The sequence below is a fragment of the Pseudochaenichthys georgianus genome, chromosome 17 (assembly GCF_902827115.2).
Source record: "Pseudochaenichthys georgianus chromosome 17, fPseGeo1.2, whole genome shotgun sequence".
Classification (NCBI taxonomy): Eukaryota; Metazoa; Chordata; class Actinopteri; order Perciformes; family Channichthyidae; genus Pseudochaenichthys; species Pseudochaenichthys georgianus.
Genome location: NC_047519.1, coordinates 37,489,876 through 37,503,992, shown reverse-complemented (window position 1 = coordinate 37,503,992; position 14,117 = coordinate 37,489,876). Strand labels below are relative to the sequence as shown.

The following is a 14,117-nucleotide window of genomic DNA, read 5'->3' as shown; positions in this document are numbered from 1 at the left end:
AGAAGAGGGGACACATGCTTGATGTAGAAGAGACATGAAGAAGAGGGGACACATGTTGATGTAGAAGAGACATGAGAAGAGGGGACACATGTTGATGTAAGAAGAGACATGAAGAAGAGGGGACACATGCTGATGTAGAAGAGACATGGAAGAAGAGGGGACACATGTTGATGTAGAAGAGACATGGAGAAGAGGGGACACATGTTGATGTAGAAGGAGACATGGAAAAGAGGGGACACATGTTGATGTAGAGGAGACATGGAAAAGAGGGGACACATGTTGATGTAGAAGAGACATGAAGAAGAGGGGACACATGTTGATGTAGAAGAGACATGAGAAGAGGGGACACATGTTGATGTAGAAGAGACATGAAGAAGAGGGGACACATGTTGATGTAGAAGAGACATGAAGAAGAGGGGACACATGTTGATGTAGAAGAGACATGGAGAAGAGGGTTACACATGTTGATGTAGAAGAGACATGAAGAAGAGGGGACACATGTTGATGTAGAAGAGACATGAAGAAGAGGGGACACATGTTGCTGTAGAAGAGACATGAGAAGAGGGGACACATGTTGATTGTAGAAGAGACATGGAGAAGAGGGTACACATGTTGATGTAGAAGAGACATGAAGAAGAGGGGACACATGTTGATGTAGAAGAGACATGGAGAAGAGGGTACACATGTTGATTGTAGAAGAGACATGAAGAAGAGGGGACACATGTTGATGTAGAAGAGACATGAAGAAGAGGGGACACATGGTGATGTAGAAGAGACATGAAGAAGAGGGGACACATGTTGATGTAGAAGAGACATGGAGAAGAGGGTACACATGTTGATGTAGAAGAGACATGAAGAAGAGGGGACACATGTTGATGAAGAAGAGACATGTAGAAGAGACATGGAAAAGAGGGGACACATGTTGATGTAGAAGAGACATGGAGAAGAGGGTACACATGTTGATGTAGAAGAGACATGAAGAAGAGGGGACACATGTTGATGTAGAAGAGACATGGAGAAGAGGGTACACATGTTGATGTAGAAGAGACATGAAGAAGAGGGGACACATGTTGATGTAGAAGAGACATGAAGAAGAGGGGACACATGTTGATGTAGAAGAGACATGAAGAAGAGGGGACACATGTTGATGTAGAAGAGACATGAGAAGAGGGTACACATGTTGATGTAGAAGAGACATGGAAGAAGAGGGGACACATGTTGATGTAGAAGAGACATGGAGAAGAGGGGACACATGTTGATGTAGAAGAGACATGGAGAAGAGGGGACACATGTTGATGTAGAAGAGACATGAAGAAGAGGGGACACAGATTGCTGAATACATATGTAACACGTTCCTCTGTGTGTGTTTCCAGTCCTTCCCAGGTAACAGTAATGCAGACAGTGTGGTTCAGTACAAGCTGCAGCAGCCGGCCGTCGCTCGCTTCCTCCGCCTCCTCCCTCTGGCCTGGAACCCCAGCGGGAGGATCGGACTCCGGCTGGAGACCTACGGGTGTCCTTACAGTAAGACTTTTTATTCTTTATTGTTATTAAAAATATCACTCGTCACCGGCTTGGTCTTCAATAATCAGGATACACGTGTTTGTTATCCTTGCAAGAATGGAAGTAGGCATCACACACAGTGGTTCGTGGGACACATAGTTCCCCGAATAGTGTCCTTGACATGCCTTACTGTATGTACAAGAGAGTGTCACAGTCACAAGATGCAGAATACCGGTTCAACGCAGTATTCAATGTTTGGATCGGACTAGCTAAGGCTTGCGTAAGTAATAAACATGACAGTCATATGTCTCTCTCCATACAGCAGGGGCGTCAAACTCAATTTCATGGCGGGCCACATCAGCATCATGGCTGCACTCAAAGGGCCGGTTGTAGATATATAAATATACATATATACAATTATGTATTATATTACATTATTGCCTCTGTATTTGATTATTATCGGAGAGGGTATAATTAACTAGTCTGAAAGCAGAAGTCTGGGGAAAATAATTGCAAGTCCCTTCAGTGTGCATGTCACAAAATGAGATGCATTGTGGGACATGTAGTATATGGGCAATGTGCTTCTGTAAAGTGGCATGTAACCGTATAATAAACGTATTCTATTTTTTGCAAGCTCTTGAGGGCCGCATAAAATGAAGTCGCGGGCCGTATTTGGCCCCCGGGCCTTGAGTTTGACACCCCTGCCATAGCGGCTGAATCATCATGTTAATCACATAGCTATCATCTGCCTCAAACAGTCCTGATGTTCTTCGAGGTCATCTCACGTCCTTTCATAGACCTGGACCCTCGCCTTCTGTGTAGAAACTGCGGACACTATTGGCTCTGTGTATTTAGTTTATTTATTCTGTGGTTTGCATCGAAGCTTAACAACAACAAATCCCTACAACCGAGAAAACAGAGAGTCAACATCGCACCAATCAAATGTGTTGAGATAACAAACAGATTCAAAGAACAGCGAACGCTCCCCGGATGCCTTTTGTTTTTAGGTATTTCCATATTTCACAACTGATTTACGCTCGGTTATTAACAATAAAAACCACACGAATCACACTTTGTGTTAACAGTTTCCTTTCAGTATCAGCCCCTGGCATCAACACACCGCCCACAGAAACATATGTTCTGCTTCCTCCCACGCCGTTTTTAAATATTACAGTTTTATGATCTGTAATGGCTCCTTAAAGGGGACCTATCATGCGAAATGCGCTTGTTGATGTCTTTTATACATAAACATGTGTCCCCGGTGTGTCGGGGAACTCACGCAGCGTCAGGAAATAAAACCCCTCTCTCTTTTCCTCCGTACCCACATCTCTAAAAACGGGGCTACAACGGAGCTGATCCAGATTTGCGTCCGACATGACGTCATATCTTAAATGTGGACCCATCAGAAACGTTGCTATCAGAAACAAAGCCCGACTGTTTTTGACGTAATCTGGTCGGTGTTTACATTCGCATTGCTAACACTCAGAGCTAACCTGTGCTGGAGAGCATGTGTGTGAAGAAGCAGGAAGTAGAAAGGAACTCACCTTGTGGTGTAACCGGCGAGAGAGAAAGCCTTTGAGCTCCAGACTGTTTCAGATCCTTGATAATCCATGATATGGCGTTTCATCACGGCAGCATTTAGTTTAGACGGTAGCTGCCGGGTCCCGCATGAGCTCAGACCCTCCTCTTTTAGTTTTTATCAATTTCTTATTTTTTTAAAGCTTTGTACTATGGCTGTCAAGTTAACACGTTAATAACGCGTTAATGCAAACAAAAATTAACACCTCTAATTATTTTAACGCGATTAACGCATGTGTATTTTTGTCTTGGCCAATAAACGGAGGAATTACACTCTTACACTCAACGTTCAGTAGCTACTCTTACATTCATTGCATCTTAACTCCTCTTCCTCCCTGGGTTGAAGAAGCAGATGTTTGCTATATTCTGCCCTGTCAGCATTAAATCCCCGCTGTGTCTCCGCCTCCTTTCTGTCCTCACAGCTGGTTGTTCACTGCATTGTCCCTCGCACACACATCACACACATGAACATCAAAAGCAGCTCTGCACATTTACACATGTGCTCAGATACATTTATCAAACAGTAAATATGAATGTGCCAACATGATTTACATACGGACTTTCTGTGTCTTATATTGTTGTTCCAGCTGTTAGCATCTGCATTATTCATGTTTATCCTTTAATCTTTTATACAAATAAAGAAGTTTGTTTTTAACACTGTATATCAAGTATAGTAAATTGACTTGTCATCAATACAGAAAAACAAGCATTCAATTTCCACCTTCAAACCTTTGTTGCATTTCATACCCGTCTCTTTCGCTTTCCACATTTCCAATAGTTAGTAACAGGCAAGAAATATATATTGTTAACACTAGAGCCGCCAACGGGTACATTTGACCCGCTGCTGTTTCTTGATTGTATGTAACTTAGAATAAAATATTCAAGTCTCCCAGTCGGTGGCTTGTCCTCAAAGTGTGTTATGTAGCACCCTCTGTTGTTGAACATTGTCCATATGAAGTCAGATTGAAAGAATTGCCAAACAAATTACCATTTCTACCCATCAGCGCCAGCGGGTAATATTTACCTTGTAGAAAATGCAGCGATTTTCACTGCGAGTAAACATAAACATGACGTGTTGCTATAGCAATGCCTGTTGTTTACTGAGGATCCTTATAGATAGAGAGACAGATAGATATTTAGATGGATAGATAGATATTTAGATAGATAGATATTTAGATGGATGGATAGATAGATAGATAGATAGACAGATAGATAGATAGATAGATAGATAGATAGATAGATAGATAGACAGATAGATAGATAGATAGATAGATAGATAGATAGATAGATAGATAGATAGATAGATAGATAGATAGATAGATAGATAGATAGATAGACAGACAGATAGATAGATAGATAGATAGACAGATAGACAGATAGACAGATAGATAGATAGATAGATAGATAGATAGATAGATAGATAGATAGATAGATAGATAGATATTTAGATAGATATTTAGATATATAGATAGATAGATATTTAGATAGATATTTAGATATATAGATAGATAGATATTGAGATAGATAGATATTTAGATAGATAGATAGATAGATAGATAGATAGATAGATAGATAGATAGATAGATAGATAGATAGATAGATAGAGAGACTCTTTGCACATAACTCACGGTAGCGATATTTTATACTTCATGTTATCTGCAGAAACTAGATGAAAGCTGAGAGTCCACAGATTATATTGGAATACGTTTCATCACTGCGATCAAAACTCACTGTTAACCCCGTGTTCTAGTATGATAAATAAAAGAACATTGTGCCTTGAAAATCAATGCATTCTAATAGCGGGTACATTTGACCCCTGGCGGTTCTAGTGTTAAATAAAACTCAAGTGGGCCTCCCTTTTCCTCAGTGGGTTACTATCTTAAATGATTATATTATAATGTAAATTAAGAAAAAGTGTCTCACTCTAATTTATTCATTCGTTTGTTTGATAGGGACAGCAAACTTAATACGCATCACTACGAATCGTTAAAACATGCTGGAGCAAACAAAAAAGGACAATGCTTACTTTTGTAATTAGCACGAAACACAACGTACTGCAGTTCATCCTTTTAAACCTCATAGCGGTGCTCGAGGAAGAGTAAAGAGATTCCCTAAGGGATTATAATTGATCCTGAGGGGAACATAAATGTCAAACCAAAAGTTATGAAAATCACTCCAATAGTTGTCATGACATTCAATTAAATGGAATTAATTAAAAAGCTGAAATATCGACTTAATTGTTGTGTTGGGGTAAATCAGGGCATCACTAAGTCAGTTGTCTTTATCCTCTGGGGACCATGAATGTCTGTATATATGGTTTACTTTCATCAGTCTTCTGCAGCCTCTAGTTTCATATGTTGTGAGGATAATGCTAGGTAGCCTTGAAAATACTCTTAAATACTTTATTTATTTCCTACCTCCCAGCACTAATTCGAGGTAGTTAATTCATAACTTCTTCCCCAAATGAAAAGTGGATTCATGATTTGTTTTGTATATATTTATGTCCCTCAAAACGGTGTCGTCTGCCGTCGCCTCTGGAAGATAAATGGATTATGAGAAACATTAAAAAGATGGATTTTCAATAAATGGCCTGTAGTTATTTGAGGACACAGCGGATATATTAGTGTTGTATTTCTATCAGCCGGCGTGACGGTTGGCAGAGGACACTCGTGGTTTTCCTGGCTGAAACTAATGTAGCACGCTCAGCTGAATCCTCCTGGGAAAAACTAATGTCATTTTCTGAGATGAAATATATCTGCTGGCAGCAAACAGTTTACCATAACGGGGAAAACGTATCAAGCTTTTGAGACGAACGCACAACGAAACATTTCAGAATATCCCCTGGCAGGTATTAAATTAAATTCATATCATACAAAGGAATATCAAAAAGAGGCTCACACTTAATTAAATGTTTAAAAACGAAACATCTGGAGACTCACAACTGCCGTTTGTCACTTCATGCACCTGTGAGTTCAGTCACAACAACGGATATTAACTTATAATAACACCAATCAATTAGTGAACCTTACGCAGGGCAGTCATCCAAGTCCAGACATTTATTTCATGATCCAATATAATTAACAAAAGAACAATGAACATGTTTCCTATTCCTTTCCTCAAGCCTTTCCTATGGCTTTCCTTGAGGCTTGAATCACTCGTAAAAAACGATGTACCTACTAGTGCTCTACTCCCACCTCCACCTGTCAATATATACAATTACACCAGGTGCCCGACACATGCCATCAAAATAAAACTTTAACTCACTTAAATAACAACACTACAGCATTCACTAAAACAGTAAGTAAATACATGTTTAACTATTAAATGAATATTAAGCAATATATAGCTCCAACATTAATAACTAAAAAGTACTCAACAGCTTCAAAGACGGTGTAAAGTTACTGAAACGTATTTTAATATATACATTTTGCAGTTTTTGTGACAATTGTTTTGAATTTTCTGGTCACTAAACACATGGTAAAAGATGAAGCTTTTATTCTGAAGGATAAGGGCTAGACGTCTTAGAGTTGTTGCTGCAATTACAATTATATTTAAGATTATATATATATATATATATATATAAGAATCATTATATAAATCAACCTAATATTAGGAAAATGCAAAGGTTTTGCCAGTGAACACAAAATCCTAGTTCCTTTCCAATCGGAAATATGTTGCGGTCTGTTAGAAACATGTGTTGTTCCATGTGGGTCACGACCTATATACAGTCTATGGTCACGACTCACGAACAAGCCTGTATTTGTTCTTGGTTATAAGGACACGTTATAAATCTTGGAAATAGTTTTAATATATAATTTGTGCAGTTTTGGTCCCAAAATGTGTTTTTGTCTGTAAACACATGTTAAGATACGGCTTTTATTCTGAAGGAACAGGGATAGCAGTCTCACAGTTGTTCCTTCAATATTATATAAGATTATTATATATATTGTAAAATTATGAAAAAAAACCTGGAGGAGAAGAGCCTTCTCCATCGCCGCCCCACCCTCTGGAACCCCCTTCCACAACACATCAGAGACTGCACCGACCCCCCCCCTCAAAACACTGACCAAAACACACCTCTTCAGACTGGCTTTGAATTTGTGAATTATGTTGTGTTGCTGTTTTAATATTTGAAAAAGGGCTTGGAAATTAAATGCATTATTATTATTATTACAATTGAAATATTCAGTGTTTCTCTGGATAATGCAGACGTTCTGCCAGAGAACACAAAACCATATTTCCTCTTCAATTAAAAACGTTGCTTCTTGGGTTTGTTAGAAACACCGTAGTATAACGTCAGTATCTGCTGGATGTATAGACAGGCAGCGGTTTGTCAATATGAGTCATGAACAAGCCCCCCAATCTGTTTTGGGGATAATAATGATCAGATAAAATGTAATATCCTAGTAAGAAATGTCGACCTTTAGTCCACAGAGTTGTGGAGTGGACTTAAAGTGTTCAGCTTCACTGAGGGATGACTCAGAGCTGCTTTTTAATCAGCAGGAAGTTCACTGATCAATCCATTGAGAGCGTTGCTGCAAGCAGAGCGGTCAGTCCTGCCGTTATCGAGTCAAAGACTTGCCTTTAAAAAACGTTCGGTCGGAGAGATTAGGCGTAAATATGGAGTCAGATTTGGGTCAATATTCTAGCGCGTAAAACAAGCTACTCACGAGCTGAAAATGTGCTTTTACACGCGCATAAAATGACCCTCGCGCGCAGATTAAACCCCCGCGAGCGGCTCTGCGCCCGCGAGTGGCTCTGCGCTCGCTCGCGAGAGAAACAGCCTTCTTGCTCGCTCGCGGGAGTGTCAGCCTCGCGGAGTCTGTCTACGCGCGCGTGAAAAGTTTCTGGCACTTTGGGGCGGAGCCACTGGACTTTGATTGACAGCTGCAAGGAAACCCGGGGTTGCCAGGTTTGATAAATGCCTGAACTACCAAGAGCCGAGGAGAGACGGCAGCAAAATCAGTTGGACGAGATTGAATGGTAAAGTTGTCCATATGTGTATATATAATTGTTGCATTTAAGTGATATATTGGTTGTAAAAATGTATTTGCTTGATACAAAAGGACATTCTTTATAACCAATTGCTTTATTATCACGCATTTGTAATATTTGTATGCTAGAACTTTTTGTATTCTTTTTGAAAAATAAATAGCTCACTTGTCATTCATTTTAATCCTTAATTATCCATCCAACACTGAAAAGGTGGTCCTTGTGAAGAGTCTCATCACTATATTCCCTCAGCTGAAAGTCATTTACAACAATAGTTTGCTGAAGATTAAGTTTGTTTTAACCAAGGTATAAGGTTTTTTTAGGTGTGATTTTATGAATGATCTATTCTGTCAACATTTGATGAATTAGAAAAATATTAATGTTTTTAAATGTTAACAATTATTTTCTTAATGACATATTGTGCTAATGAAATCCTTGTAAATAAATGTCCAATGAATTTATTCTTGCATTCAATTTTTTTGAATAAAAACCATATCCACCACCTGGTACTTCGTCATTGACACACAATGTGCAGATATAACACAATCAAATGTTAATTCTGGTTAAAGAAATATAACACAAAATGTGCAGAAATAACAAATGAGTGTGTTCATCTTGGTTACACATTTATGACACACAATGTGTAAAATGTGCACATTGTGTGTTAGGGGCATGTAACACATTTTGTGTGTAAAAATGATTTACACATAAATAAACACAACACGTGTTGTCCCTGAGCACACTCTGTAGGTGTGTTGAAATTCAACACATGTTGTGTCATATTTGACACATCCCTTCTAAGAGTGTTCAGCAGACAGTAGCTAGCAATTTTCGACAGATACAGCCCACTCAAAAATATATTGTTTTATATAAAATAAATTTTTATATATATATATATATTAGCTGTACACTTTACGAATATAATAGTTTTTTATGGACAATTTTACCATTCAATCTCGTCCAACTGATTTTGCTGCCGTCACTCCTCGGCTCTTGGTAGTGCAGGCATTTATCAAACCTGGCAACTCCGGGTTTTCTTGCAGCTGTCAATCAAAGTCCAGTGGCTCCGCTCCAAAATCCCAGAAACTTTTCACGCGCGCGTAGACAGACTCCGCGAAGCTGACACTCCCGCGAGCGAGCAAGAAGGCTGTCTCTCTCACGAGCGAGCGCAGAGCCACTCGCGGGCGCAGAGCCGCTCGCGGGGGTTTAATCTGCGCGCGAGGGTCATTTTATGCGCGTGTAAAAGCACATTTCCGCTCGTGAGTAGCTTGTTTTACGCGCTAGATTATTGACCCAAATCTAACTCCATACGTAAGGCTGACGAGGAAGTAGATGCTCAACACAACACACACTGATCACCTCTCCTCAGCCCGAACCCCCCAGTAATTAACTAAATGAATTCTCAGCCGTACTCAGCAGCCACAACGGGAAGAATTGCTGTCCAAATTGTGTTTGTTTGTGGTGCATTTCTAATCAATTTTGACACTTGATTATCTGTTAGCTTAATTGCTCTAAAGATGACAGTTTGTTCTTCCCACTGAGAGACAATGTAGAAATAATCCCAATTAAAACACACACTGTAACCCGGTGAATGGGAAAGACGTTGAAGCCACTATTTGTCTTCAAACCAAAAAGAAACACAAGAAAAATCAATGCTAAAATCAAACTGTCGCTAAGACGGGTAACAAGTCGTATAAGTGCGAGAGTACATTGTCCAGACTAGATTTCTGTTTGTTGAGTTATTTTCTTAGATTTACACCATCAAACAATGCAACAAACAATAGGTTCTACCTCTTCTGCTGACCTGAAAGAAACTATATGCTTTTACGGGGCTAATAAGTCCTCCACCTGTGTGGCAATAAACCCCAACTCCCATGGTGCCTGAAACTGCCTTCGAAACAAAAGCAACTGCTATTTCCTCCAATAATGACAATACAAATCAAATGACTCCAAACAAGACGTCAATACAAGTTGCTTTGGGTTAAGGTTTGGATGTGTTTTGTCTCCCTTTGTGTCTTGCAGCCTCTGATGTGGTGAGTTTGGACGGCAGCAGCAGTCTGGTGTTCAGGTTGACCCCCGACCCGAGGCCGACGTCCAGAGAGGTCGTCTCTCTGAAGTTTAAAACCCTGAGGAATTCTGGGACGCTGCTGCATGCGGAGGGAGAGAGAGGGAGAGGACTCAGCCTGGAGTTAGAGAGAGGAAATCTGCAGCTGCTGCTCAGACAAGGTACCTCACACAATATACTGATATCTACAGCGAAAGGTACTGACATCTTTTCAAACCTATTGATACGGTGAAGCGGAGTAAAACACAAGACTACTAACATTTGCAGAAGAAAAGGGGGCTACCATACCGTATATAAAGATCAAAGAAGGAGAAAGCAACAGGCTCCAAAGGATGCTACATTTATAAGAGGATTATAACATTTGCAATACACAGATTTACAAATTTTCTAACATCATTTCGTTGGTATTGGTCCCGGTTGAAGGTCTAAACACATTGCTAGTATTTTCACACTTGTGTGAGTTATGTAGTCACTGTAGAGCTCCTGCATTCATGTCTTTATACAAATAGACATTTATTTAATACATTTTATATCCAGTAAGCCACGAGAACTTATCTAAGATGTTCAGAAAGGCCCATTACGCAATATAGGACTAACACAAACAAAGGTTGATTGTTGCATTCTTAAGTAAACTTAAAGGGGACCTATCGTGCAAAATGCACTTTTGTATGTCTTTTATATGAATATGTGTCCCCGGTGTCAGGGAACTCGCCAAGTGTCAGAAAACACAACTCTCTCTCTTTTCCTCCCCAAATCTCTAAAAACGGGGCTGCAACTGAGCTGATACAGACTGATACAGATTTGAAATTGTTCTGACGTCAGAAACGGGGAGCTCCGCCTATATGGGCAACTCTCCACCTATGAGGGGAATGAGAGACCGCTCGGAAGCGCTGGAGACGCTGTAGTACATATGCCAGGCCTGTAAGTGGCGCTGTAGTCTGCCACAACAGCAGAATCAGCCGTTGCAAAAACAGGGCTGGAAAAGAGCAAATAGAGCGAAATGAGGCTAAAATGCAGGATCTGTTCGGTATTTTGAAAAAAAAACTTCACACACATGTTTTATATAGGTTTGGCCCTACAATATATGTTTCAAATATAGCATGATAGGTCCACTTTAAGTACTTACTGTAACAGGAAAAAATATTTGGTTGGTTCTGTAAACTCATCTCTTCTGACAGGCAACATGACATTTCCATCTGTATCTCCCAGCAGAAGATTTGCTCACTACGACTTACACCTCTTTCTGATTACGTGCAAAGAAATACCTTCAGCTGAAAGAACACATTTGTATTTCTGACATGTCCTCTGCGGGCCTCTCTGCGGGCCTCTCTGCGGGCCTCTCTGCGGGCCTCTCTGCGGGCCTCTCTGCGGGCCTCTCTGCGGGCGTACAGGTGGAGAACTTCTCTATAAGGTGGAGGACAATATAAACCCCCCTGAGATAACTTCTGATTGGTTGTGGTTGGGTGAGATGGACGACACGCACGCTGCCGCCTGATTGGTTTATACCTCGGCTCTCGCTCCGCTGCTGCGTCTCTGTCTAGTTGCAGCCGTGATGGATGGTATCCGTTCACTGTAGCATGTGTTAGGGCCGGACTCTGTAGGACTTGATGCATGGCTTACAGACTGTACAGAGGGAGGTGTGTGTGTGTGTGTGTGTGTGTGTGTGTGTGTGTGTGTGTGTGTGTGTGTGTGTGTGTGTGTGTGTGTGTGTGTGTGTGTGTGTGTGTGTGTGTGTGTGTGTGTGTGTGTGTGTGTGTGTGTGTGTGTGTGTGTGTGTGTGTGTGTGTGTGTGTGTGTGTGTGTGTGTGTGTGTGTGTGTGTGTGTGTGTGTGTGTGTGTTTAACTAGAGGTGTGTTAGGCTGCCGTGCTGAATCATCACCATATGGCTCACCTCTCATTGGAGACCTCCTCTGGCTGCTGAATGCTTTCTCCATCCATTACATTACATATATAAGTGCTCTGTTAGCAGTTCTTTGTTAGTAATTCTATCGCTCGAGGTGGAGTCGAAAGAGATGAGTTTTCAGTCTGCGCCGGAAGGTGTGTAAGCTTTCTGCCGTCGTGTTTTTGCTGATGGGAACTTGGGTCCCCCTCGCAGTGAGGGTGCAGCGAGTCGTTTGGCTGATGCAGAGCGTAGATCACGCGCTGGGGTGTACAGTTTAACCATGTCCTGGATGTTGAAGACCAGACGAGCCGCTGCATTCTGGATGAGCTGCAGAGGTTGGATGGCACATGCAGGTAGACCAGCCAAGAGGGAGTTGCAGTAGTCTAGGCGTGAGGTGACGAGAGCCTGGACCAGAAACTGGGTCGCTTTCTGGGTCAGCTGGGGACGTATCTTCCTGATGTTGAAAAGCGTGTATCTGCAGCAGCGGGTTGTAGCAGCGATGTTTGCAGTGAAGGACAGGTTGTTATCTAGGATCACACCCAGATTCCTTGCAGTCTGGGTCGGGGAAACAACAGAGGTGCCGATGTTGATAGTCAGGTCAAGAGTGGGACAATCTTTTCCCGGAAGGAAAAGCAGTTCAGTCTTGTCAAGGTTGAGTTTGAGATGATGAGCGGACATCCACTGAGAGATGTCAGCTAAACAAGCAGAGATGCGTGCGACGACCTGGGTCTCTGAGCGGGGAAAGGACAGAATTAATTGGGTGTCATCAGCGTAGCAGTGGTATGAAAAACCATGCGGGCTAATGACAGATCCGAGCGAGTTTGTGTACAGGGAGAAGAGGAGGGGACCAAGAACAGAGCCCTGAGGGACCCCTGTAGTTAATTGACAAGGGTCGGACTCGGACCCTCTCCAAGTTACCCTGTAGGTGCGGTCTTTGAGGTATGAGGTGAGGAGGGAAAGTGCAGAGCCTGAAACTCCAAGTTCTTGGAGAGTGCGAAGGAGGATCTGATGGTTCACCGTGTCGAATGCAGCAGACAGGTCCAACAGGATGAGGACAGAGGAGAGGGAGGCTGCTTTAGCAGTGTGCAGTTCCTCAGTGACAGCAATGAGAGCAGTTTCTGTGGAGTGACCTGCCTTGAAACCAGACTGGTGCGGATCCAGAAGGTTGTTCTGATGGAGATAACAGGAGCGTTGTTTAAAGACAGCGCGTTCAAGTGTTTTAGACAGGAACGGGAGGAGAGAGACAGGCCTGTAGTTTATAACATCAGACGGGTTGAGAGTGGGTTTCTTTAGGAGAGGGTTTACTCTCGCCTCCTTGAGACTGTTTGGAAAGTGACCAGAAGTTAGAGAAGTGTTGATGAAATGGGTGAGAAACGGTAGAATATCAGGAGCGATAGTCTGAAGGAGGTTTGAAGGGATAGGGTCCAGAGGACAAGTGGTAGGGCGGGCAGAGGTAATGAGGGTAAGAACCTCACTTGGAGAGAGAGGGGAAAAGGAGGTTAGTGTGCGGGTGAAAGGAGGGTCTGGTGACCCAGCGGTGAGTAAAGGTGAGTCAGAAAAAGAAGGACGAATATCATCAACCTTTTTTCAAAGTGGTTAACAAAGTCGCTTGACAGAAGTGAGGAGGGGGGAGGGCCTTTGGGGGGGTCCAAGAGGGTGGAGAAGATGGAAAATAGTTTTTTAGGATTGGAATAGGAAGATTGGATCTTATCTTGAAAGAAAGTGATTTTTGCCTGAGAGATGGAAGCAGAGAAAGAGGAGAGGAGAGCCTGATAGGTTAGGAGGTCGTCACGGTGTTTGGATTTCCACCGTTTCCGCTCTGCTGCCCGAAGGACGGTTCTATTAGCACGCAGTGCGTCATTTAGCCAGGGAGCAGGAGGGGACTGACGAGCCTGCCGAGATGTGAGAGGACAGAGAGAGTCCAGAGAGGATGAGAGAGTAGAGAGGAGAGTTTCTGCAGCAGAGTTTGGAGGTAGGAGTTGGAACGAGTCAGAGGAAGGGAGGGCTGAGAGCACCGAGGAGGAAAAGGTAGAGGGGGAGAGGGAACGAAGGTTACGGCGGACAGGTGCAGGATGAGAAGAGATTAGTTTGTTATGTTTG

General features: G+C 42.1%; 1 protein-coding gene across 3 annotated transcripts in view; it reads left to right on the top strand.

Moving 5' to 3' along the window:
• The window catches only part of LOC117462411 (contactin-associated protein-like 4), a 230,164-nt gene that overhangs the window by 116,167 nt on the left and 99,880 nt on the right, over positions 1-14,117 (top strand). For all 3 annotated transcript variants that reach the window (XM_071206241.1, XM_034104634.2, XM_034104633.2), the window contains exons 3-4: positions 1,374-1,521; positions 10,093-10,296. In XM_071206241.1, coding sequence (XP_071062342.1) covers positions 1,374-1,521; positions 10,093-10,296 — 352 coding nt within the window. The remainder of the gene's footprint in view (positions 1-1,373; positions 1,522-10,092; positions 10,297-14,117) is intronic.